Below are 27,411 nucleotides of genomic sequence, written 5' to 3'. Positions count from 1 at the left end.
GTGCACGGATCGCCTGTGTGTTTAGAAACGATTGGATTTGCGATCATAATGAAAAAAAAAAAGGATGAATTTTTTAAAGTTATAAAAAACACTAAATCGCTGGCAGAACAAACACAGCCAGAAATAAGTCTGGCAGGGAATGAGTTAATTTAATTCTAAAAACGCCTTCTAAAATCCTGACCTAGGTTTTCTGAAAAACGTCCCAGGCTTGTTATAATAACGTTATAGATAGGTGTTCCTGGTCTAAATGGGGTAAACTCCCTGAGGGGAATTAGTGATGCTAATTTGAGCCGGGGTCTGGGGAGGTCGTTCCAAGACCGAGGGCCAGAGTACGATGGGCTCCTTTTTCCTGCCTCTGTACGCAGTACACTTTGTGTCCCAGGTACACTGATGCTCATGACATCTGCCTCCACGCTCATCTCATTTTCTATATGAGCGCACAATTCGGACAAGCAAACAGTTGAAAGGCTGGAATGTTGTGTTGCTGCACACACACACACACACACACACACACACACACACACACACACACACACACACACACACACACACACACACACACACACACACACTCACACGGACAGCCTCCTTTAGACTTTATTGTCCCACAATAAAATTAAAGTCAATTATTAGTAAATTATTTTCCACAGCCACTGTACTTTCATTTTGATGTGAGCACACATTGAGCACACGGTACAACAACAATATAACAACAATACAATAATACAGCAACAATGACAAAGAACAAAGAGCGCCATCCGTTCACACTGAGGCCTGTTCAGCGACGGCTGCTGTTTAAAGTGGACATGACCTCAGGTAACTCACTGCAAACAGAGACCTTATGTACTCAGAGTTCTGTACCAGCGCCCGGAGCGGGCCGGTAGCTTACGGTGCTGATTTGATATCGTTGCTATCAGGCTATAAACATAAATATTTTAACGTTTTTTTTTTTTTTTTCGTACATTAACGCCCTACTTGATCATATTACAGCGTCACATAAAATCATCAAAAGTAGCAGATCTACAAGCTTGAAACGTGGCGCGAGTTGTAGATCTGCTACTTTTGATACTTTTGAATTTGAATCCTGGAAAGTAACGGTTTTGGACATAATGAGGTTTCCATCCCGACAGAGACCCACGGGGGAAATGTATTTTTCAGCTTCACTCAGCCCATGGCTGCTCGGATGGTTATCATGAGTGCTTGGGAGGGGGTGCAGTTAGGGGTTAAGTGTCTTGCTCATGGACACTGGGACACATACTGTAGGCTGAGGCCGGGAGTTGAACCGTGGAACTTTCTGATAACTAGAAGGCCTCATACAAACTAAGCTACGTCTAAGCCTCGGTCCTTCAGTGCGTTGTGTGTGTGTGAGGCTGTGTTCAGTTCTATCGAAGTTGCAATGTGTGAAACGGCTTTGTTGTTTAGGGGTGTGTGTGTGTGTGTGTGTGTGTGTGTGTGTGTGCGTGTGTGTGTGTGTGCGTGTGCGTGTGCGCGTGCGTGCGTGTGCGTGCGCGTGCGCCAGGCCTCCAGGCAGCAGTGTTGGTTATGTGTGTGAGTTTTGCCCATTTAGTAACAGATAACATTTTTAGGCCCCGGGGCTTTTTTCCTCGGCTGAAAACGCCACGGCCAAAGCGCTTCCAGGCGCCTGATTTGAAAATATTGTAGCTTTCGGCAGGCAGGGAAAAGCGCCCGCACGTAAAGTGCTGGTGCCACCGCAAGCACAAGCACAAACACAAACGCTTGTGCCCAGCACAAACGCAAAGCTACTGGAGTTTCCAAAAACGCGGTGCTCCCGTTTAAAACAATTAAAAACCTGTGCTCTGGAATGCTATGTGTTGTCCTTGCTTACTGTAAGTCGCTCTGGATTAAGCGTCTGCTAAATGCCTAAATTGTAAATTGTATGTTGATTAATTGATGAATACATAGGACCACAATGGAAACAAGTCCTCAGGACTTGTTTGTGTCATCCTTTAAGCTTTAATGTCATACTGTACCACGTGTTCAATCAATCAATCAATCAATCAATCAATCAATCAATTACAGAAAAGCACTTTTAGTTACTCTACTGCCTTGCACGCAACCATTTAAACCCTGTATATTTAGTTGATTGGGGTCCCCCAGGGCTCTATACTTGGTTCCTGCCTTTTCCCTTCCACACACACACACACACACACACACACTCACACACACACACACACACACACACACACACACACACACACACACACACACACACACACACACACACACACACACACACACACACACACACACACACACACACACACACACACACACACACAGAGATCCCCTTCTAGATGGCTTTCAGACAGCTCACCTCCAACAGAGTCACACTGTACAAATGAGCGTTAGTTACAGTATTTCTAAAGGTGTTGTAGTGTTCTTTGTGTTCATCATGAATGTTGTGATCTCTCTCTCTCTAGACAACGTGTTTGGCTGTCATCTGTCCACGCTCTGCGCACAGGAGAGAACCACCGTCCCCAGCTTTGTGGAGAAATGCATCAACGCCGTGGAAACAAGAGGTAAAGTAAATTCCCATTTCTGATGTTGTTGTCTGAATTCGGTTAGACCCAAGCCTGAAAATAGCAGATCTACAAGCTGCGTTGTGAGCTTGTAGATACGCTGTTTTCGCACGTCACAAAGCGACTTTCAGACATGCACTGTATTATGTAAGTTTTCCAGAGTTCAAACCAAGGGACTGTCTGTATGAACGCAACATTCCGGCTCAGTATCGGACATGCAACAGTTTTTATGCTGGCAGGTTTGGCTCAAACCGCTCTGTGTGAATGGACGCTGTGATTGTCAATGCGTGTTGATTACGCTTCTATTGACGACAAGTGGAGCCTCCCCTCCTCCTGAGGTGTTTGGGGAGAGAGAGAACTGAAAACCAGTTTAATAATTCTTCTTTTTATTAGCGTTCGAGTTGACATATTCAACGATCGAACATAAAACGTCTCTTTACTACTGCAGTAGCCTAATTGTAGACAACAAGCAGTGCACACTTGGCTGTATATAGAGACCAATGTTCTCCGAAAAATATTGCATTTGATCCTCACATCTCCCTCAGGCTGTGTCTGTGTTATATTTACGTGGGAGGAGCAAATGCGCGTCTACTACCCAGACCCTGCCCCTCACCTTATCAAACAGAGTATTTACCTTAATGTGTGAACGCATCTGAAACAGACATTCTCCTGTTGCCTGCTACATGTGTGAAAGACCAACAACCTGATTCCCCAGACATTTTCCAGAGTTCATATGTGAAAGTGGCTTTATAAATCCGACAAAATTACTTTGTGTGTGTTGGAAACAGTGGATACCAGTGGAGTGACTGTGTGTGTTGCTGCTTGGTGTGTTGTCCAGGTTTAGACATTGATGGTCTGTACAGAGTGAGTGGGAACCTGGCGGTCATCCAGAAGCTCCGCTACAAGGCTGATCACGGTAAGGACAATGACCTTTGACCTTAACAAACACCTACGTGACTGTTTTAGATTATTTTAGCCATATGTTTTAGAGTGTGTGTGTGTGTGTGTGTGTGTGTGTGTGTGTGTGTGTGTGTGTGTGTGTGTGTGTGTGTGTGGGTGTGTGTGTGTGTGTGTGTGTGTGTGTGTCCCAGTGTGACCAATTGATCTGAATTTGCACTCGGTCATTGACCATTGGTATATGAAGCCACTTTTTCCACTTTCCCCAAATTTAAGCTGTATTATTTACTAGCGTTTTTGTGACCGGTCCTCACAGGCAATGGCAACCTTGTTGTCATGGGTTGCTGTCCCATAGCCCGAATGGGCGGTGGGTGGAAATGGCGGGTGGTATATGGACTAGTTGTGTTGGATGTTGTGTAGTAATGTGTTGTGTTGTGTTGTGTTGTGTGGTCGTTGTGTTGAACAGAGGAGCTGGACCTGGAGGACGGTCAGTGGGAGGACGTTCACGTCATCACTGGAGCTCTGAAGCTGTTCTTCAGGGAGCTGCCTGAGCCTCTGTTCCCTTACAACCACTTCAACGACTTCATCACAGCCATCAGTGAGTGATGCCGAGACCACCACCACACTACACTCATGGATTCAAGTTCACAGCAAAAATTTAGCCGATCTATAAGCTCACAACACGTCGCAGCGTGACGTGTTGTGAGCTTGTTGTAGGTCACCATGACCAACCTACGTACCATGGAGGCGACCGGGCCTTCTGTTCGCCCCCCCTCCCCCGACTGTGGAACGCCCTCCCCGCCCACCTGAGAGCACCACAGTCGGTTATGATTATTTTAAGAGAGGACTAAAGACCTACCTTTTATTTTTTAACAAAGCATTAGTTTTAGCTACACTGGTTTTACCTCTAGGCTTTATTATGCCCTCTGTTCTGTTTCTATTCCTTAGATCTTTTATAGTGGTGTGTGTGATGGTTTTTATGCAAATACTTATTGTAGCACTTTGAGATTTACACAAATGTAAAGTGCATTATAAATCAAACTTATTATTATAACTATTATTATTGCATGATGATGTTTGAATGTTAATGCTTGTCTCCTGGTCTTATAGGAACTCAGGACTACAATACTAAAGTGTCTTACTTTCATCAACTGGTCCGGTCTCTGCCTCCACCAAATTTCCATACCATGGAGCTCCTGTTTGGACATCTACGCAAGTATGTGTGTCTGTGTTTACATGACACCAGTTTGTGCTTGTTCTTATTGCTGTGAAACCTCATGATAATTATACATAACTTTATTTATATAGTACTTTTCAAACATTGGAATGCAAGCTGTACTGTACAGATTAAAAACAAAAAAAACATCAGCAAAGTGCTGTACAATACGATGCAGAATAATAAATAACAACTGAGCAATAAAGTAAAAAGTAAAACATAATTGTTCAATATAATTCAATCATCTTAGAGAAGATACTAACTACAAGCGAGATTGAAGGGATGTGTTTTCAACTGGCATTTAAAAATAAAGTAATTAGTTGTTGGTGGTTGAAGTTTATGTGAAGCAATGTTGACCAGCATAGAGTAAGTTTGTACCTGGGAAAACAAGCTAGTCAGAAACGTACCTACGTATATACTGTAGTATGCACCTCAAAAATGTCTTATTTCCCTGAACCGGTTATATACCAAAGGTTGCAATCATTCAAAGATAGTGTTTTTTTCAATCCATACACTTGGCTCTCATTGACTTCAATGCGTTCTGTTGAAAGTTTGAGTCCAGTTTGCCTCCCAGTGCCAATTAGGGCGGATTCAGACTATGGTCCCGGGTGCGCACCCCGGACCACTTGTGATAGTGTGAACGTTGCGTACCGTTCCCCGGAACGGATCACCGTACCGTACCCGGTACCGCCTGGGGAGGTAGTCTCGGGTTGGATTGCTGCGTACTCGGGTACGGAACAAATTATTCCATAAATAAATGTAAAATAAATGTTTAAGAAGTATTGAAAATTGCAGATCTACAAGCTCACAACGTGGCTTCACTAGTTAGGGTCCCGGGCAAACGTCTTAAGTTCTCTTTTGGGTCTAAAACAGGGGTCTTAAACGTTTTCAGCCCAAGGACCCCCTAGCTGAGAGAGAGACGAAGCAGGGACCCCCATACATTGCATACAATTGTGTTACAGATTAAACTTTTTCATAGATTTCATAGATGGCTTCATTGACTATCATCAGTGCTGTGTAAATTTATATTTTTGGTTCATCTCAGACATTTAACCACTTAAACCTACCTACGCATTCAACTACCTATGTTGAATGCACTTATTGTAAGTCGCTTTGGATAAAAGCGTCTGCTAAATGACTGTAATGTAATAATGTAATGTTAAACATTCAATACTTGGTACTTGATTTGCTTCTTTCCCCCTCTACACAAAACCTCTTTTCCCCTCTACACAAAACCTCTTTGCCGAAAATAGCTGATCTACAAGCTCACAACGCCTCGCAGCGCGAGGCGTTGTGAGCTTGTAGATCAGCTATTTTCGTAAAAAGAAAATCCTAACTCTGAGGACCCCCTAGGGGTCCCGGACCCCCTGTTGAAGACCCCTGGTCTAAAAAGGTTTGGGAACCACACTGACCCACAGGGTTATTGAATGTGGGGAAGCTAAACATAATGACAGTGTAGAACTCATACAGTATCTCCTCTCTTCTCTGTTTTCAGGGTTATCGAGTGCGGAGAAGACAACCGCATGACGGTGCAGAACGTGGCCATCGTGTTCGGCCCCACTCTGCTCCGTCCGGAGATGGAGTCGGCCAACATCACCATGCACATGGTGTTCCAGAACCAGATCGTGGAGTTCGTCCTCAACGAATACGAGCACATCTTCCATTCCAGCTGAACACGCCATGAAACTCCTCTGTAAAAGAAAAAGAAAATGACGTGGCTTTCAGACGATCAGATAGACGACCTGCTTCATAGAGCTTCTCATGCACTTTCAACAGCCTCAGAGTGGATAACACCTGTTACAAATACACATGAGTCAATTATTTTTATTTTCCCCCAACAATAATTTTATCCAGTTAAACCCTATGTATTTTAGTTGTGCGTCAAATAGCGAAAGCAGACGATCTACTAGCTCATTGCGATGTGTTGTAGATCTGCTATTTTCACCGAATGTAAATGATAAATGGTGCATTTATATAGCGCGTTGATCCAATTAAAGCGCTTTACAATCAATGTGCATTACATTCACCCATTCACGCACCGACGGACGGCGGAGGAAACCATGCGAGGAGGCACCAACCTGCTCGTCGGGACCAGTCAGGGTTCAGTGTCTTGCGTAAGGACACGTCGACAGTAGTCTCGCGTTACCAGACTGTTGCCTCTACAATTTACAAATGTTTCCGGCATACAGTCTGGGACTCGGAAGCTCTGATAATGTGTAAGGGGAAAGCGGATGCCCCTCCCCTACCCATTTCCGTTTCAGCATTGTGCAGTGGTGCAAAGGAGTCCGACTGGAATCAACGAATCTCATAAACATCGTTTATGTCTACTAGTGTCTTCTTTCACAGTTTTTTCGACGTTAATTCCATGATACCTTTCTCAGTTTTCTGTGATAAACAATCCTCGCACAAATAACATGAATCTACCGCTCCTATGACTATGCTTCCGCCTCGGTTCTGTTTCCACTGGGACTACAGGTTCGCGGGCACCGCGTCGTGATTGGTCGAATGTCTTTCCGGTCTGAACAACTTCCGTTACACAGCTTTCGGGAAGTGGAGTTCCAGACTCTATATAGCATTCAGAGATTGTGGAATAGTAGTCTGGTGACGCGAGACTACGTCGACAGTAACACGGGGGGGGAGCCGGGGATCGAACCAGCGGAACCGTCCGATTCCCAAGCGGCCCAATTAAGCCCTTACCTCCTGAGCCACTGCTGCCGCTCTCTTTTATTTTTGGCGAAACGTGCGCCTATTTTCTCCGAATGTTCACCTATTCTGACTCGGAATAAGTACGCTGTAGGGTTCATGTGGTTAGAACATGTTTTAATCATTTGTAAAAGCACATTATTAGACGTACATGTGGCAGTATTGTGGGATTGGAAACCAAGTCACCTTTGGGTTTCTGTCTTCTGAATTAGACAGTGTAGTGGAGAAATAACTAGCTCTGATTCTTCTTGCTCCTTTAAAGCCATTTAAACCGGGAACTCATCTGTGTCATTTTTACATTTCTTTGGCTGTTCAAAAATAGCAGATCTACAAGCTGCTATATATATATTTTTTTTAATCGTGAACATTTGTGCAAATCTTTGAATATATATGTTTTTTAAAGCGAACATTTTGAACTGAAATCTTTGCTTCTGGGGGATTCTACAAATGTCTTCTGTCTTTTCATGTCAAGGAACCCCCAAAATGATATGTATTTGTCCGCCGACCCCCATCTCAAAATATTGTTGTTCCAGGGACCCCCCAGAGGCAAGGATTTGAGTTACAAATGTTCGCTTTAAAAATATATATATGTATTCAAAGATTTGCACAAAATGTTCACGATTTTTCAAAAATAGCAGATATACAAGCTCATAGAGCTTGTATATCTTCTATTTTTGAATAGCCAAAGTACAAACATAAAGTGGTTACAACGATGCTTTCCCGGATTGAAGGGTTAAGAATTAATAATTTTCTGTCTGGCCAGCTGTATGCTGCAGGAATCACCTTTTAGCATTATTTGTAATATGTTTTGTTTTATCGTTTGACTACAATGATTATAGCGTATAACACCCCCCCCCCCCCCCCCCCAAGTCTGGAAGACCTGGAATGACCCTTTAATGAGTTTTTTTTTTTTCACACACGATCAAACAAATGTTTATTTTAGACGATTTGGAAGATTGCTTTTTTTTTAAATGTTGGCTCAGATTTTTATGTCGTACAATTTTCATGTGTATCATGGATGACAATAACTCAGAGAAACTATGCTAATGTCTCACTTTTCACTTTTACCTGTGTTTGTCTGTCGATGTAATATAGATGTTTATAAAAGAAATATTAATACAAAGAGCTTGTTATGAATTTCTCATTGATATATATAGGATATTCCCGCCACTAGGCTGTCAGAGGACGCATTATTCAGTCATGCTGTACTTGAATAATCCATAGAGGCTTTATTCTGTATTAACACCATAGAATGATCATCTCTAGCAATACATTTTAAAATAATAGTAGGCTAAAGCTATTGGCCAGTGAGAATTCTGGTAATAATGAAACAAGAAAAAGATCTTACAAGAGATTATTATGTGTCTTGTAAATAGAGATAGCATATTTATGCTGTACATTTGCTGGAAATGCACATTTTCCTTTTAATAAAAGTAACTTTGTTTAAAAAAAAAATACAACTGATTTCTCTGTTGAAAATAACAGAAGTCTTACTTTTTGTTGTCAGTGTGTATATTGATCTGTGGAAGGGACTCTTTGCTCTTCATCAGTGTTTCTGTCCACTTCACAGGTGATTCATTGGCCTATGATTTTCACCCCAGCTTTAACTGTTTACAATGATGATGATAACACAGTAACCAGCTTGGATACAACATTGTAGATCATCTTTTTTTGTATTATCTTACTATCTTACTACTATATAATTGACAAAAGCTCAGAGGCATGCAGGATCACTCCATTTGCCCCGAAACTTGCCACAGACTGTTGATCAGAGCTACGGCTATGTTTTAGGCATCTTACCCCACCTCCATCTGTGATCAGACTCGGCTTGATTGATTCTCTGATTTGCCTATCAGACCCTCAGCCTGATATGGCAGGTTGCCATAGCAACCATATACAAGAAGTTTTACCCCTTTATCACAATTACGGCAAACTCAAAGAGTGGCGGTGTGCTAGCAGACATACCTGACCCACAGAAGGAGCCACTCCGTGTCACTCTGCGTCAATCCATGCTACATGGATCCTGTGGGACAGCCAACCCTAACAGCCCCTGCATGGTCAATAAAAGCTTCCCTAAAGACTTCTGTGACAACACTCGACTGCCTCATGATGGCCATGGTTACCCACAGTACAGGCGGCCTAATGACCGAGGTTGGGAGGTTGGGACTAGAGATTAGGGCCGCAAAGCAAAGCGGGGAGGGAGGAGAGGAGAGGAGAGGAGAGGCCAGAGGGGCCGGACTTCGCATGACGTGTGTGCAGAGTGACTAGGCCAGTGCTGTCTGGACCAACCTCGGATCGGGCCTAGATGTGAGGGCCACAAATCGGCCCTCACATCTAGTTATATTATTAATTTGGGGGTCCTTGACATGAAAAAGTTTGAGAACCACTGAGTTGTGTACACAGCCAACTACACAACTCTTACAGTGTATAATCTACACACTATAAAGAGTTGTGTAGTTGAATTGAATTTACACTGTAGATTCAATTTCAGAGCCATATGGAGAAATAAATGTCATTACCACCCAGTCACTGGATTGTGACAACAATACAACACAATATGGAAGTTGTGCGTCAGTGAATATAATGTATTATTCATTTATATTGTATATTTACTATATTATTTGACAGCCAGTTAATATGAAGATGGATGCATATTATTTGCATACACTTGTGTCCAACAAACAAACAAACAAACAAAAAACTAACTAACTAACTAAATTAAAACACAGAACATATTTACTAATATTGATTAATAGAAGTTCTAATATAGAACAACTAGTTTATTCACATCCATTCATGAAGTCACTTTCCACAAAAGTCACTTTTGTGTATATCTGTCTGTCTCTTATATGTCATCATGATTTGTGTGCGTGGGGAACTCATTTGAAACAAGCTCAGTGCTTTAATGAGTCTTAGGCCAGTTTAGTAGTCCTCGTATTGTGCATTTGTACTTCCATGTACTGTTGTTCTCATGTCTTACTAAATAAAGTACATCAATCAATCAATCAAACCACCAGTACATTGATTTATCCACTGTCGTATGACGGCGTCGCGCGACTAAAATAGCAGATCTACAAGCCCACAACGCGTCACAGTGTGGTTCATCATTACCCTCCACACTCGGACCCTATGACTCGGACACACTCTGTGCTTTGAGGTGCATTGTGATGCAAAATGCATTAAAATGTGGATGATGGCGCCCTCTGGCGGTTGATCTACCAAAGTCTATGTGATATAAAGCGTTGGCTTTATTTATTGTGAGCGTTATTTTAGCTTCATAATAACTTGGGATTTTATTCTTGTAGTACAAGATTGGCGATTATTTATCACAACTGTTGAATTTTTTTTTTAAATAAAGAACAGTTTTACAATAAATGCAGAACGTTTTACTTCATTTTATAAGCTAGCAGGCTAACAGGCTACCGGATGTAAACACAATGAGTAGAGTCAAATGTTGTGTCAAACGTGAGCAGTCCTTTGGCCACTTCCGGTGAAGGGTTTTCAAAATAAAATCATACTCTGCACATTTTTAGAGCAATTTTGAAAACCCTCCACCGGAAGTGGCTGAAGGACTGCTCGCTTTTGACAGAACATTTGACTTGACTCATTGTGTTTACATCCGGTAGCCTGTAGCTTCTAAAATGAAGTAAAAACGTTCTGCATTTGTTATAAAACTGTTCTTTATTTCAATAAATCCAACAGGTTGTGTTAAATAATCGCCAATCTTGTACTACAAGAATAAAAACCCAAGTTATTATGAAGCTAAAATAACGCTCACAATAAATAAGGCCAACGCTTTATATTACATACACTTTGCTAGCTCAACCACCAGAGGGCGCCATCATCCACTTTTTAATGCATTTTGCATCACAATGCCACACATAGCACAGAGGGAGGGTAATGATGGTAACCGCCCAACTCACTCCAAATCCAACTCACTCCAAATCGCGCCCAACTCACTCCAGACATCTCACTCCACACACTTGCCCAACTCACTCCAAAAATTATTATTGAGTACAATATTGAGGAATTAAGTACAATATTGAGGAATTTGTTACTTTTAACTCTATTCTGTTTTAGGCTTGGTTAAAGTTTTAAATACTGTCTCTACAAAACAACTTAATGGTTCTGGGGGGGGGGGGGGGGGGGGGCTCGCTGGCCACTTTGGCACTTGGAGTCCAGTGTTTGTTAGATGTCTTATTCTATTGTTGGTCAAATCAAGAGGTGTTGTTATATTCCTCGTTAAGGTTTTGGCCCTCCTCCACTGAGTTCACCCGCATAATCACCCTCCACCCAGGTTAGGGTTAGGGTTTAGGGTTAGGGTTAGGGTTAGAATGTAAGAGTCTCCACTGATTCAACCACACACACACACACACACACACACACACACACACACACACACACACACACACACACACACACACACACACACACACACACACACACACACACACACACACACACACACACTATAATATTATAATTTATAGCTGCAAAGTAACTAGTAAAACAAATACATTTAGTGGAGTAAAAAAACAATATGTGGATCCAATATGTAGTGGAGTAGAGGTAAAACCATTGGAAGTTGGGAATACTCAAATAACGCACAAATACCCAACATTGTACATAAGTACAGTACTTAAGTTAATGTACTTAGTTACTTTACACCACTGACACATTGAACCAATATTACACTGGTGACATTGCATGGAGTGAGTTGGGTTTGGTCCTGGAGTGAGTTGGCTATGGTCCTGGAGGGAGTTGGTCTTTGGTCCTGGAGGGAGTTGTCCCAGCCCTGGAGTGAGTTGGGCGAGCCCTGGAGTGAGTTGGGCAAATATTTCTTAAGTCTTCATGGAGTGAGTTGGATTTGGAGTGAGTTGGGCGGTATTCGTAATGATGAACCACCGTCGTCCTTTTCTGAGTGTCGAAGAAGAGAAAGCAGGAAGCGGGCTTTCTGGTGAAAACAATAGCATATCTACAAGCCCACAACGCGTCACATCCTCAACACGTTGTGGGCTTGTTGATCTGCTATTTGAGGCGCGCGACGTCATACACAGTGGATAAATCAATGCAATCACTGCATTGATGCATGTATACAGTCAGTATACAGTGAATAGAATGGACCATGTTGCATTGATGCATGTATACAGTCAGTATACAGTGAATAGAATGGACCATACTGCATTGATGCATGTATACAGTCAGTATACAGTGAATAGAATGGACCATGTTGCATTGATGCATGTATACAGTGAATAGAATGGACCATGCTGCATTGATGCATGTATACAGTGAATAGAATGGACCATGCTGCATTGATGCATGTACAGTCAGTATACAGTGAATAGAATGGACCATGCTGCATTGATGCATGTATACAGTCAGTATACAGTGAATAGAATGGACCATGTTGCATAGCTGAATCTGGGCAGCAATCTGCTGGGTGAAGCTGAAAACTGAATTTCCCCCACGGCATCAAATAGGTCACATTTTTAGGTTGTTCAGACTAACATGTATCTTTACTGGTGATGTTTAATAAAACAATAACCCTGATTGGCTGCTGAGTGAACGAGGATGTGAAAATAAAGTTTGGGGAATGGAAACCTAACCTGAACTTACCACTGAAGCTTCTTACTGGAAACTAACACACACACACACACACACACACACACACACACACACACACACACACACACACACACCTCTGAGGTTTCACAGCATTGCTGACACTGATACTGCTGACTGTTGTTGAACTGAATATGTGACGCATAAATCTGATGATTTGTACATTTGTCATGCTCACTGCTTATTCATTTGTATTATAGCTGGCTTTTCAATTCCTATTCTTTTTGATTTTGTGTGCATGTTTGCTTTTCTTTATTATTTAATTTGAGAGAGCAGTGCTTTGAAGCCAGTCTATGGTAGCAGTGTCAGCTGTTCAGCAAAGAGGACTCCCATTGAATAACTGAGTGGAACAGGTGCAGGGCATGAGCTAATTAGGAAGGCTCTCCTATTTAAGGGCCACTGTTTGAGAGTGAAGCAGTTTTGTCATGAAAGTGAGGCAGTTTTGCCATGGCCACGGGACAGCACAGACCTTCAGTGTGAGTGCTTTGTTCTAACAAGACATGTAGTGGTGTCTTTATGAATCCTTTAGAATGTTCTGTGTTTCTGCATAAATGTGAAATAAAACGAGAAGTAGGCCTAGATAAAGAGAACCCAGTTAAATAAATGAGACAAAGAATATTAAACATGATCATCTATTTATCACTGACAGAGTATTATCTAGTGCAGGGGTCTTCAAAGTTTCCTTCAGGCCAAGGACCCCTTAGCTGAGAGAGAGATGAAGCAGGGACCCCCACTACGTATTGTCATAGATAGCTGGATTCATGTTGTGTGGTAAAAAAACAAACATTTTCATGTAGTTAACCTTTAAACCCTCAATATTTAGTCAACTTGACTGTTGGCTCTGTACTTGTTTCCCTCTACACCGACTCCCCGAAAATAGCAGATCTAGATCTGCTATTTTCGGCTAATGTTCCCCATCATACAAAGATTTGGCGGACCCCCTGTAGTAACTCTGAGGACCCCCTAGGGGTCACGTAACCCCTGTTGAAGACCCCTGATCTAGTGTATATTGTATTGTTGTTGCTGCTCAGTCTTGTGGATATCAATGTTGAGCTGCTTTGAGGGACAAACATAACCTTGTAGATTCTCTCGACTCCAGTATTTACACGCAGCAAAGGCTGTCGGGATCGGGACTAGAACCCACGACACGCCGTCGGGTTGCATTGTAACCTACTGTAGGTGCCCGGACCGCTAAGCCAGCGATCCAGGCCTTGTATTTACAGTTTAAATACAGTTTCAATAGTGACGAATGGTCTGAAACATATTGTTCATTAGAGCAGTGAGATGTTATATTGTGTGATCACATGACCTCAACTATAAGTCCTCTGTCTCTTCACAAGGCTCAGTTCCATCCTTAGTGTCCTTTGAAGGATGCTGCCTACCAGAAGAGCCCTGCACGGGCCGAAAATGTGGGCCCTAGCCCGGCCCTGGCCCATGGAATTCAACCCAGCCCGGCCCCTGGCCGGATAGGTGCCGCAATTTTACAGCTTGAGCGTGGCTCGAAGGCCGACACCTTTTTATGTATTTATTATTATTATTAATTAATTAATTTCGAGCGTGCACTTTCACTGGTGCGCACAGCAGCTGCACTCTCAGCTGCGCTCTCTGCTCTGATAAAAACAAAGCCACAACAAGTCAATCTCTCTCCCTCTCGTTGCTGTGTGTGACTGTCAGTGAGTTTTGGGAGTCGGGTGTCTGAAAAAGCCCTCAGCTCATTGCGGGCAGCTCATTGGCTCATTTACTCACGACCAATGAGAGTTAGCGCTGTCGGTGTTGCTAAGATACGGTCTCTGCCCCATAGACTGTAGGGTGCTGCCTCCCACACAGCCCCTCCATTCAAGCTAGCGCACATGCTGAGACAGAATGTTTACCTTATTAATATAATGGTGTCTGTGAGTCCGAGTCTGGGCGCTGGGCCTGATGGTCAAATACAGAAACGGCCCCAGCCCGGCCTGTATTGGTCGGCTGGGCTGGGCCCTGGTCAGGTCCCGACGGGCCTGCAGGGCTTTACTGCCTACACAGCCTTTCTAGGATGCATCCTTTGAAGGATGCAGTCTACACAGCCTTTCTGGGATCCATCCATCCATCCATCCATCCATCTAAACATTCAGTTTAAAAACAACAACACATAATAAAGTTGCGTGAGGTTTGACTGAAACACTAGACTAGGTTTCTTAAGGATGTGATTGGCTAGATAGGCTGACTGATCATCACAAGGTCCCTGGTTCACCTCCCCAACCCGACTGTCTCTCTGTCAAAGTGTCCCTGAGCAAGACACTTAAAGGGAAATACCACTCATTTTCAACATTGAACCATGTCATAATATACCCTATAGCTGTTGTGTGGAAATAAGAAAAAAGCCCCCCCCCCGTTCCATGTTGCCTAGAACTGGAGAATTGATTGTTGGGGTCATGTGATCAGTAACATACGGAAGGTGTACTCTTTGGCTCCGCCCTCTAGGCAGCTACATTCACTAGCATGGTGAATCTCACTTCCAGTGGAAACAGTGCAACTTGTAGTAGTTGTGACCATAGATATTGAAACCTAGATACCTCATTGGTCTCTGCAGTTCGTTGGAGCCACCTGTATCGCATGGTGGCCGCCATATTAGGGCACGGGCACTGGCCAATCACAGCGCGTTGACTACTGGCCAATTACAGCGTGTCCCCTTCTACCGAACGCCCCCTTCTGTGACACACACAGAGGTTTCCAGCGTGCCCCCCCGAAGTGGAAGCGTGCCCGTGATACAGACGCCTCAGAGCCAGTGGAGGCGTCTACCTTTATATGTCTATGGTTGTCACGGCCCCTGGGGCCTTTGCCAGGTATATTCTGTATTAACTGTTCTCTGATGCAGTGCTGATTGGAAGGTGGAGTTGTAGGTAATCAGGTGAAGGGGAGACACCTGGCCACTGTCTCCCACAGTATAAAACACCTGCCCTTCCACTGTTCTTCCTCTTCTTCCACCTGGGCCACACCCGAACATGGCCACACAGAGAGCATTTGTGTTTCTCTTATGTTTGCATTATTTGGCAATAGGCCTGCTTCATTGTTTGCATTTTTGTTTGTGTTTTTACCTAAAACTGCACCGATCTGCAAAAAACATTGTATGCGCACTAATGTTGATTTTATGAACCTTTTTTTTTTATTTAGTGCAGTTTCAATCGGCCTTGTTCGTTTTTATCATATTTAGTCAACGCTCAATCCTCATCCTCATGCATTTTTATTTAGTCAAGTTTTAGTCGACTAAAAGTGGAGCATTATAGTCTTTATCTTAGTCCAACAAAACATTAAGTATTTAGTTTAGCCAACAAAAACGGTTTACATGTTAGTCTAGTTTTAGTCAATGATAACTCTTTTAGTCTACTTTTATTCCATGAAAACTTGGAGTTTTGATTTTACCAACTGATCCCAGTACAGACCAACACTAAACACCTGGTTATAGAACCAATGTCCACTCCTACCAACTGATCCCAGTACAGCCTGACAACACAACACCTGGTTATAATATAGAACCAACCCACACTGATCTTAGTACACAGCCTAACACAACACCTGTTTATTGAACATGGGTCTTCAACAGGGGGTCCGGGACCAATGTTTGTGTGAAAGGATATTTTATTTTTTATTTTACTTGAACCCTAGCATCCCTATTCTGAGGGCAACATTTGCCGAAAACAGCAGATCCACAAGCTCCCTATTTTCGGCAAAGATATTTGGTGTAGAGGGGAAAAAAAAGTGAACCAAGTACAGAGCCCAAGGCAAAGTTTACTAAGAATTGAGGGTTTAAGTGGTACATTTCTAAAATAAAAATCAATGTGTTTCTCTTCAACAGTCCAGAATGTCGTCTTCCTGGAGACAGATGATGCAGCGTTGTATCTTTAATCTGATTGGTTGATTCTTCTAAACTACACAACAAACCCTCCATTTTCTCTCAGACTTCAGAACGTCTCTAGAAGTCAACACCTGATTATTGATCTGTTTATTCTGATCAGTTTTTCATTTCTTTATTCACTTCAGTTCAGTTTATATCAGTGATGATGAAGATTCCAGCCACCCTCCTCATCCTCTCCTCTGTACTTCATGTCAAAGCCATCCCAGGTGAGAGTACATCACATTTATGTTATTATATAAACTATATACATTTATATATGTGTGTGGTTATGTAAAGTATACATTTATATATCTGTGCTTATGTAAAGTATACATTTATATATCTGGGGTTATGTAAAGTATACATTTATATATCTGGGGTTATGTAAAGTATACATTTATATATCTGTGCTTATGTAAAGTATACATTTATATATCTGTGGTTATGTAAAGTATACATTTATATATCTGTGGTTATGTAAAGTATACATTTATATATCTGTGCTTATGTAAAGTATACATTTATATATCTGGGGTTATGTAAAGTATACATTTATATATTGTATATACTGTAATTATAACACACAATATGGTTATTGTATATAAGATACATTTGTATACTGTTATATATGATATCGTCTTTGTCGGGTAGAAACCTCATACTGTATGTTCAAAACTGTTACTTTTAAGGAATCAAATTCAAAAATAGCTAAATTAACAGATCTACAAGCTTGAGATGTGTTGCTTCGTGCCACATTTCGAGCTTGTAGATCTGCTACTTTTGATGCTTTTGTGTGACGCTGTAGTATGATCAAGTAGGCGTTAATTTACCAAAAAACGAAGAAGTTAAAATGAGGAGATAAGAGGTTTCTCAACAACGATGTTCGTGTTCATGTTGTTCACATTCATATTATTCATATTCATAATTATAGTGATTATTATCATATTATTATCATATAAAACATCCATTTTATGTATGTTGAGTAAAAAAATATAGATTTATACATCTACCATTATATACATAAAGTGTTTTATCACCTGGACATGTGTCTTTGCTCTCCATCCTTCACCGTCACTTTAATTTCTATTACAATGCATTTCATGCAGCTTTAAACTCAATGTGCTTCAAGTTCACATTAAAACACAACAGTGACCCCTTGACCTTCCCTTCTACAACACAACACATTTAAACACTTCATCTACATTCACATGGCTCTGCATTAATGACACCCCCCCCCCCACACACACACACACACACACACACACACACACACACACACACACACACACACACACACACACACTCATACACACACTCATTCACATGGTACTGCATTAATGACCTCCTACACACACACACACACACACACACACACACACACACACACACACACACACACACACACACACACACACACACATCCACATGGTTCTGCATTAACCCTTTCACACCAGGAATGCATCTGTGTAACCACTTAAACCATTATTTTATACTTTGGATATTAAAAAAATAGCAGATCTACAAGCTCATAGCGCGGCACCGAGTGCCGCGCTATGAGCTTGTAGATCTGACATTTTTTGAAAAATCGTGCGAATTTGGTGCAAATCTTTGAATAGATATTTCTTTTAAAGCAAATATTTTAACTCAAATCTTTGCTTCTGGGGTATTCTACAAATGTGTTTTTTTTGCGGGGGGGGGGGGGGGAAATATGTTGCTATAATATAATATCAGTGGTTCTCAAACTGTTTCACGTCAAGGACCACCCAAAATGATGTTTTTGTCCGCGGACCCCCATCTCAAAATATTTTGTTCCAGGACCCCCAGAAGCAAAGATTTAAATAAAAAATGTAAATATATGTATTTGGACAGATTTTCACAATTTTTCTTTTCAAAAATAGCAGATCTACAAGCTCATAGCGCGGCACTCGGTGCCACGCTATGAGCTTGTATATCTGCTATTTTTGAATAGCCAAAGAAATCTTAAAATGACACGGATGCGTTCCCGCGGTCTTAATGGGTTAGTGACCCCCCTACACACACACACACACACACACACACACACACACACACACACACACACACACACACACACACACACACATCAATGCTGTTGTTGAGTTTTTATGTGTTACTGTATGTCCACATCATACAGGAAGAAGCTTCTTTTCCTTCATATTTCATATTCACCTCTATGAACTAACATGATAGTTTTAGATAGATACACTTTGAAGAAGATTGTGTTTTAATTTGTATTTATGTTTGTTTATTTCCAGCGTTCCATGAGGATCTTAATGTAGTAGGTTGTTCAGATACAGATGGAGAGATGATGTATGGACTGGATGGAGAGGTGTTGGCGTATGCAGACTTCACCAAGGGGAAGGAGGTGATGCCTCATCCTGACTTCATAGATCCAATGGACTATGGACAAGATGCTTATCCAAACGCTGTGGCTAATCTGCACATCTGCAAAGAGAACCTGAAGATGACCCGCACTGCCTTGAAGGAGCTAACACTGGAACCAGGTATATAGAAATACTAAAATACTATAAATATGAACATAAAGGCCCTGATGGCTAAGGTAGCGGTCAGGGCACCTATAGCCTGCTGATGCAGCCTGACAGTGTGGCGCCGGTTCGAATCCCGATCCCGACGACCTTTGCTGCCTTTACTCCCCATCTCTCTCTCCCCATGTCCTATCAGACTATCTGTACTATCTAATAAAGGCCCTTTAAATATGAACATAAAATTAATTAACTACACAACTGTTGAACATATTTGACCATCAATGAAAACATTTTGAAATATTTTCTCAACACTTTGTTTTTTAAATGAACATATATAAACATATATGCTTTATTGACACATACATAAGAGAGAGAGCACGTACACGCACGCATGCGCGCACTCACTCACGCACTCACTCACTCACTCACTCACTCACTCACTCACTCACTCACTCACTCACTCACTCTCTCTCTCTTGGGTCTCCTGAATGATGTAACATCTGTGTGTGTGTGTGTGTGTGTGTGTGTGTGTGTGTGTGTGTGTGTGTGTGTGTGTGTGTGTGTGTGTGTGTGTTATATATCTACAGTAGCTCCTGACACCAAGATCTTCACCGAAGACGAGACTGAAGTGGGAGTGGCCAACGTTCTCATCTGTCATGTGACTGGTTTCTATCCTGCACCAGTGACCATCACATGGACCAGGAACAACCTCAACCTGACCAGTGACATCACAACCACCATCCCGTACCTGAAGAAAGATGGAACCTTCATCCAGTTCTCCAGTGTGAAGTTCAGACCAGAGCAGGGAGACATCTACAGCTGTACAGTCAACCACCAATCACTGCCTGGACCTGAGACCATGATGTGGGGTAAGATCTTCAGAGAGAGAGAGAGAGAGAGAGAGAGAGAGAGAGAGAGAGAGAGAGAGAGAGAGAGAGAGAGAGAGAGAGAGAGAGAGAGAGAGAGAGAGAGAGAGAGAGAGAGAGAGAGAGAGAGAGAGAGAGAGAGCTACAGTTTTACACTGCAACATACTGTATATTATACACATCATCCCTACAATGTCACGTCTACCTGTTACACAGCCCTTGTTGGACCACCCAGCCTGGTGGAGATATGCACCACTTTATGTGATCTTGATTAAATTGATCGTGAAGTGTGTGTGTGTGTGTGTGTGTGTGTGTGTGTTTCTCTCCAGATGTGGATCATCACATCCCAGCTCAGCCCGGTGTGGGTCCAGATGTGTTCTGTGGGGTGGGGCTGACCCTGGGTCTGCTGGGGGTTGCCATGGGAACCTTCTTCTTCATCAAAGAAAATGAATGCAACTAAAATGATTATACTTATGTTATAAATAATGTAACTGTCCTCTACTGCCCTGGATTTGAATTCTAAATTCTAGTCAGATCCTGTGTCTAGGTGAGGCATGACCTTTGACACGATCCATGTCTCAATAGAAGAGCAGGGAGACAAAATACAACCACCCCAATGATATAAGTTATATATAAGTTATATATGTACTCTACCTTACAGATTGTATGAATTATATTGTATTAACATACTCTAACATACAGATGCATTGTCTATTTCTCACTTCAAATGTTTAGCTGTAAATGACATGGTGTTTTAATGGTCATGTTGGATACAGCACACAATTCAAGCAGTGCAGCAGGTGCTCTGAGGTCTGTTATTGAGCTAATCTGTCATTATTTAGAAATAACACACCGCTGAATTCAGTGATTGACCAATCAGAATCAAGCATTCAACCAAGCTGTGTAATAAATTGTATTCTACCATACAGATTGGACAAACTTACATTTTATTAATTTAAAAAAAATAAGTTACATTGTTCCGCTTTAACATCATCTTCAGAATTTCTCATTGTCTGGACACATACTGTTCAAATTTGCATTAACTAACAGGTCTATAGGATACGATTACATTTTGCCATCAATATTAAAAACAAAAAGTGTTGTGTGATTGGGTGAGGTTATAAACAACATTTAGTAAATCTGTTTATGAATCAATGATTTGAAGAAATGTACTTAAAAAACATTCTATGACTTAAATAAAATGTACTGCATCCCCTTTGTCTTGACATGAGATGAGTTAACATCAGATATTAATTATAAGATGAGAAGAGATATGATATTAATCAGATAAATGCTCTTACTTTTTATATAAATCAGACTGACATGTATGGATGGACCCAAACATCCATCTGTCTACTACTGCTTATCTGGAATCCAGTGGTGAAACATAGAATCCTAGACGGGAAGTAGAAATTTGGTGCAGAGGATAATAATAGTAACAGTACTTTCCTAATAAGAAAAGTGGAAGAAGTACTCTTTTTACTTATTTTGTTTTTAACTTACAGAATGTAAAAGTAACAATACCACAATGTAGAAATACTACAGTTACAAGTAAAATTCCTGCAATCAAACTTTTACTGGAGAAAAATGACAATATAGTAAATAGAAAAATATAATATAAAGCATATTCGCTTCTTTCCATTACAAATCAACTGTTAATCTGCTGTTGTTTTGGTTTGACGTCTGCCTGGTAACAAGTGATGAGAGTGAATTCTATTTTTTCATTGGTTGTTGTGGAGTAAAGACTACTAAAAAAAGTGAGAATGTGTTCAGTTCCATCAGAACGTCAACTGATCAACATTTCAACTAAACTCTCAACTCTCAAAACTGATACATCTCAACTCATCATGACTTCTAAACCATGGCTCTGTGTTACACTGTGTTTCTTCTGCTTACATGGAGCTGGTAAACTTTATTTAATGACTTAATAATTCACACATTATTCACACCTCTCTATAATATCTCTGTGTTGATATTATAGAGATAATAATATTGATGACATTTTAATGTTCTGTTTCCAGATGGATTTCCATTCTATATGGCTTCCCGCTGTGTGTTTAACTCCACTGACCTGAAGGACATACAGTACATAATGTCATATCATTTCTATAATCGAGAGATCACCAGGTGGGACAGCAGGGTGGGTCAGTATGTTGGCTACACTGAGTTTGGTGTGAAGCAGGCAGAGAGCTTTAATAAAGATCCTGGAGAGATAGCTTACAGGAAATCAGAGCTAGTGACCTACTGCAAAAACAACGCTGAGCTCGACTACCCCCATGCTCTGGAGAAGACAGGTGAGCTGATCTCAGACCAGCACTAAACACTCAATCACCTCATAAACTATAACATGACATCATTATAAACCATTCATATTCAGAGATGATTCATGCTGTTAACATGATTATAAAACATTGATCCATGTAACAAAGCATTTGTAATTTGTTCAAATGTTTGACTTAATGTTTTGTACAAATGACTATATGATGATGTGAAGGTTAAACAAGTAGTTTTCAGTTCTGATCTGAGAAATACTAGTGTAGTGTAATTATAAATTAAATTATTATTAATGTATTATTACATTTATTATTATTATTATTATTATTATTATTACCCTTATTATCACTATTATTATTTATATTATTTTTATATTATTTACATTATATTATTTTACTATTACTATTACTATTATTACTATTATTATTATTATTTATTTATTTCTTGTTGTTCCAGTGATTCCCAAAGTGAGAGTGGCCTCAGAGACGCCCCCTGGTGGTGGTGAACACACTCACATGCTGAGGTGCAGCTCCTACAGGTTCTATCCTAAACAGATCCTGGTGACCTGGCTGAGAGATGAAGAACCTATCACCTCTGATGTGTCCTCTACTGATGAGCTGCGGCAAGGAAACTGGTACTACCAGCACCACGCCTACCTGGAGTACACACCCAGGTACACACCTAACACACACCTATACATAGAAATACACACCTAATAGGATTAAAGTGAAAATGGGCCCTGTGCACAAAATCACCACGGCCCCCCCAGCCAGCCACAACTACATGACGTTAGACAGTTTGTTTTAATTGAGGACAATACAACAGACTGTGTGCAGATTGTGTTCAGTAGTTCTGAGCACAAGTCTAGGCTCTACTGTAAGTTAATCAGATAAGATAATTAGACTCACCTGCTGCCACGAAGCCGAGGTCCAAAGAGAGAATACCCTTACAAAGTGTCTACATTGTGTAAGTCACAAGCACATGTTTTTTTTATCGTCAATATTAAGTTTTGCTAAATTCTTGCGTTTAATCCAGGTCCGTTGTTTTGCTCGTCAAATGGCTTTAATAGAATGAATTACATAACAATTATTTTACACAATTGAAAACACGTAATGTCATTAGACAACACAGGTTTTATTTTGACATCTGCCTAGTGGAAGTAGATGAAATGGACCGAGGGGTCTCCGACTGACTAATCACAAAAAGGTTGATTTTCAGGTGACAGTGCCCCTTAGCTCCAGGGCCCCTGTGCTCGTGCCCACAATGTGCACGAGCCATAATCCGTCCCTGCCTAGTAGACATGATATAAAGACACATTCAAGTATCTGACCATGTATAAAGTCACCATACCGTGTGTGCGTGCGTGCGTGCGTGTGTGTGTGTGTTACAGATCAGGAGTGAAGATCTCATGCATGGTGGAACATCCAGGCCTGACTGAACCTCTGATTGTGGACTGGGGTTAGTTACTCTACTACTGTAATCTATTACTGTAATCTATTACTGTCATCAAGACTGAACCTCTAACTACAGAACACAGTGAATATAGAGTTACAAGACCTATAGACACTACATACAGAACATAGTGAACACAGAGCTACAAGACCTACAGTATGTTCCTATATCAGTGGTTCTCAAACCCTTCCATGCCAAGGACCCCCAAAATGATAGATATTTACTTGGCAGCGGACCCCCATTTCAAAACATGTTGTTCCAGGGACCTCCAAGAAGCAAAGATTTGATTTACAAATGTTCGCTTTAACATATATATATATTCAAAGATTTCCACACATTTTCCAGATTTTTACAGTTATTGTGATGCTATATTAACACATTTTGCTGGGGACCCCTGGAACCCCCCTACGGACCCCTAGGGGTCCCCAGACCCCGCTTTGAGAACCAATGACTTAAAGCAAACAGGGAGCAGAAAAAGGTAGTAAATATTAAAAAGCTGACCATACAGAGACTGAGGAGAGAACCCTGACACATCTACTGTTACTGTTACTCAGCTGTCATAATATTATATAATATGATGTAATAAATATGATGTCATCATGTGTTTTATCAGATGACTCCATGCCAGAGTCAGTGAAGAACAAGCTGGCCATCGGAGCATCAGGTCTGGTTCTGGGTCTGGTCTTGTTCCTGACTGGATTCAGCTGCAACCAGTGGAAGAAAAGAGGTGATTTAACTGTTTAATTATTGCTAATTAATATTTTTAATTAACCAGTTTAATTAATGATCTACTACCAGTGGAAGACACAAGGTAAACGTGTAGTAAGTCTGTGTTACCAGCCTCCTACAGTATGTGGTTTGTTTATTTTTGTTTTTAAACCATTGGCTTTTAACAGAAGCATTCATTGCATACATATCTCAATCATACAGTCATTGAATTACTTCATAGATCTATCACAGGCTGATGATACATCCTCATAAAGTCTAGATAACCCAGCCTTTGGTATAATAAGTACCATGTAGAACTTGACACTGAATAAGAGAATGTCTCACACAAATAGAAGACCCATGAACACACTTCAAAACCTCCTCTGATATCTCTTCCACCAGATTGATTAAATTGATTAAATTGATTAAATTGATTAGATTGAGGTGTAACAGTCACACCCAGCTCAGAGACCAGTTAGTTTGGACTCAGGCCAGGTGTGACTTTCTAAATAATCTCTGTCTGTCTGTCTGTCTGTCTGTCTGTCTGTCTGTTCTTCTATCAGGTCGTATTCTGGTGCCGACAACCAACTGAAGGTGAGAAACTACATTTTGACACAAACATGCTTATAAAACTTTTCAGAATTGATCAAACTGATAAAACTAGTGCACAGCTTTATAAAAGTGTTAATACTAGTCAAATTCTTATTGGTTGATTTTGTCCTATTATTAATTAAGTCTAATTTTATCTACAGTTAAAGTCTGATTCCTATTGGTTAAAACACTTCCTACAGTTAATAAAGTCTAATCCTTATTGGTTGTTTATTGTCTTTGAACAGAATGGTTGTAACTGGATGTGTGTGTTTTCAGAGGTGCAGACATTGAAGCCGCCTGGTGGAGAGAAGGAGGAAACACACGTCTGTCCAATCAGCTTTTAAATGCTAAATATAAGTTACAGCAGCACAGTGATGACATCATCAACCTTTTAAACACACATAGCACAAGGAAGATAAATTAAGGAAAGGACACGCTGGACGCCAGGTATGCGCCGGGTATGCGTCACGGGTGTCAAACTCCCACCGGAAGTTCTGTGAAATAACATTGGAGTCAATGAGAGCCGTCTGGACCAGCTCATGAACAAACACTATTTATAACGATTGTGTCCTTTGTCATAAAATGGGTTCAGGAATATAAAAGAAGACATTTATCACAGGCTGTTTTATAATCACTTTGTTTATTGATGTGAACAGTACATCATTTTATTGAGGCATCTAAACAGCAGCAGGTATCGTTTCTGGCTCTGAGGTATCGCGAGATGTTGGTTGCCAGACAGGAAACGATGGACAGTCTCGCGATACTTTGGCACGTTCAGAAACGTACTTTGTGCTCTTTAGATACCTCTATAAAATGATACAGTGAACACATTGAAAAGCAACACAGCAGAAAACAACGTGTGATATTTATGTCTTCTTTTATTTTCCTGAGCCGAGTATTTTATAAAGGTCTCAATGGTTCAGAAATAGTGATTATTTATAAGCTGGTCCACCTGGCCCTCATTGACTCCAATGTATTCCATCCACCTCCCGGCTGCTCTTTGCCTCCCAGTGAGACCAATCTGCTGGATAGAGAAAATGACGTCGGTGTCCTTTCCTTCAATTATCTTCCTTGACATAACAGCAGCACAGTGATGACATCAATGTTATTGCAGTGGTTCTCAAAGTGTGGTCCAGGGACCCTCTGGGTTAGTTGAGGGGGTTCCAAGGTTCCATTAGTACACTCTGACAGTTACAGAACTGTAAGGGTCCATTTGGAACCCCCTCAAGTAACCCAGTGGGTCCCTGGACCTCACCTTCATCATCATCATCATCATCATCATAACCTTTATTTGCAACTCAGAATACAGTTGAGGGGCAGGCCCTCATTTTCAATGTAGCCAAGATACAACACAATAATATCAACAGGGATATATACATCAATATTACATACTGTATATTACAATATAATCAGAAGACAGAGAATACTCAAAAAAGTATTAAAATTATACATTACATTACAGTCATTTAGCAGACACTTTTATCCAAAGCGACTTACAATAAGTGCATTCAACATATGTAGGGAACGAAACTACTAATCACCAGAAGTCTTAAGTGCATTTCCTACAAAAACAAGCAACCAAGAGTATACCTAGCGCTAAGGTAAAAGTGCAATATATCAGCTACCTATTTCCTTAAACAGATGAGACAAAATAGCTAAATCAAATGAGCACAAGCTAAAACAAATAAGTGTATCGACTAAACAAGATCCAATAAAACAATACAACAATAAAACAAGAGTTACAACGTACAACTAGTTAACAACAAGTAGGCCAGGCAAAGAGGAAGGGTAGTGTTTCCTGAAGAGGTGGGTTTTCAGCCTGCCGCGCAAGTATTAAGACATACACCAGAAAATGAATTAAAGCAGTTACAGTCTGGAACAAAAGTGTAAAAAAAACATTGCCCTATATTGACCCAAGGAAGGCAGTGATCTGATGTTTAGGGACTTCTGGAGCTCATTCCAGGCAGATGGAGCACTAACAGAGAATGCTAGCTGCCTTGCCTATAGGCTCTGTGTGAGCAAATGGAACCTTGCGTGTCAGGACGTCACTGGAGCGGGTCTGGTAGAGACTAGGGTTCTGATTCAACATAGAACAGGTCTGGTAGGGACTAGGGTTCTGATCCAACATAGAACAGGTCTGGTAGGGACTAGGGTTCTGATCCAA

At 41.1% G+C, this 27,411-nt stretch overlaps 3 protein-coding genes across 10 annotated transcripts in view; all 3 read left to right on the top strand.

The window, feature by feature from the left end:
- The window catches only part of arhgap27 (Rho GTPase activating protein 27), a 77,092-nt gene extending 68,297 nt beyond the window's left edge, over window positions 1–8,795 (top strand). For all 3 annotated transcript variants that reach the window (XM_084079123.1, XM_084079124.1, XM_084079125.1), the window contains 5 exons: window positions 2,442–2,540; window positions 3,379–3,456; window positions 3,904–4,035; window positions 4,548–4,653; window positions 6,149–8,795. In XM_084079123.1, coding sequence (XP_083935249.1) covers window positions 2,442–2,540; window positions 3,379–3,456; window positions 3,904–4,035; window positions 4,548–4,653; window positions 6,149–6,326 — 593 coding nt within the window. In that variant the 3' untranslated portion in view covers window positions 6,327–8,795. The remainder of the gene's footprint in view (window positions 1–2,441; window positions 2,541–3,378; window positions 3,457–3,903; window positions 4,036–4,547; window positions 4,654–6,148) is intronic.
- An 8,136-nt stretch (window positions 8,796–16,931) lies between these two features.
- LOC311060821 (mamu class II histocompatibility antigen, DR alpha chain-like) overlaps window positions 16,932–27,411 on the top strand; it is a 72,435-nt gene continuing 61,955 nt past the window's right edge. Inside the window, exons 1-4 of one of the 2 annotated variants that reach the window (XM_084079165.1) lie at window positions 16,932–17,079; window positions 19,126–19,374; window positions 19,947–20,225; window positions 20,552–20,797. In XM_084079165.1, the coding sequence (XP_083935291.1) occupies window positions 17,016–17,079; window positions 19,126–19,374; window positions 19,947–20,225; window positions 20,552–20,682 (723 nt within the window). In that variant the 5' untranslated portion in view covers window positions 16,932–17,015 and the 3' untranslated portion in view covers window positions 20,683–20,797. Of the gene's footprint in view, window positions 17,080–19,125; window positions 19,375–19,943; window positions 20,226–20,551; window positions 20,798–27,411 lie in introns of both variants that reach the window. The other variant, XM_084079164.1, reaches the window with a different exon arrangement.
- The window catches only part of LOC311060816 (H-2 class II histocompatibility antigen, E-S beta chain-like), a 45,274-nt gene continuing 39,890 nt past the window's right edge, over window positions 22,028–27,411 (top strand). For 2 of the 5 annotated variants that reach the window (XM_084079158.1, XM_084079159.1), the window contains exons 1-6: window positions 22,028–22,127; window positions 22,244–22,516; window positions 22,953–23,169; window positions 23,887–23,954; window positions 24,562–24,675; window positions 25,220–25,250. In XM_084079158.1, the coding sequence (XP_083935284.1) occupies window positions 22,070–22,127; window positions 22,244–22,516; window positions 22,953–23,169; window positions 23,887–23,954; window positions 24,562–24,675; window positions 25,220–25,248 (759 nt within the window). In that variant the 5' untranslated portion in view covers window positions 22,028–22,069 and the 3' untranslated portion in view covers window positions 25,249–25,250. Of the gene's footprint in view, window positions 22,128–22,243; window positions 22,517–22,952; window positions 23,170–23,886; window positions 23,955–24,561; window positions 24,676–25,219; window positions 25,251–25,492; window positions 26,444–26,476; window positions 26,603–27,411 lie in introns of those variants that run through there. The other 3 variants (XR_014602323.1, XM_084079157.1, XM_084079156.1) reach the window with 3 other exon arrangements.

Source organism: Gymnoscopelus microlampas, assembly GCF_963454915.1.
Source record: "Gymnoscopelus microlampas genome assembly, chromosome: 14".
Taxonomy (NCBI): domain Eukaryota; kingdom Metazoa; phylum Chordata; class Actinopteri; order Myctophiformes; family Myctophidae; genus Gymnoscopelus; species Gymnoscopelus microlampas.
This window is presented reverse-complemented; position numbering and strand designations above follow the sequence as displayed.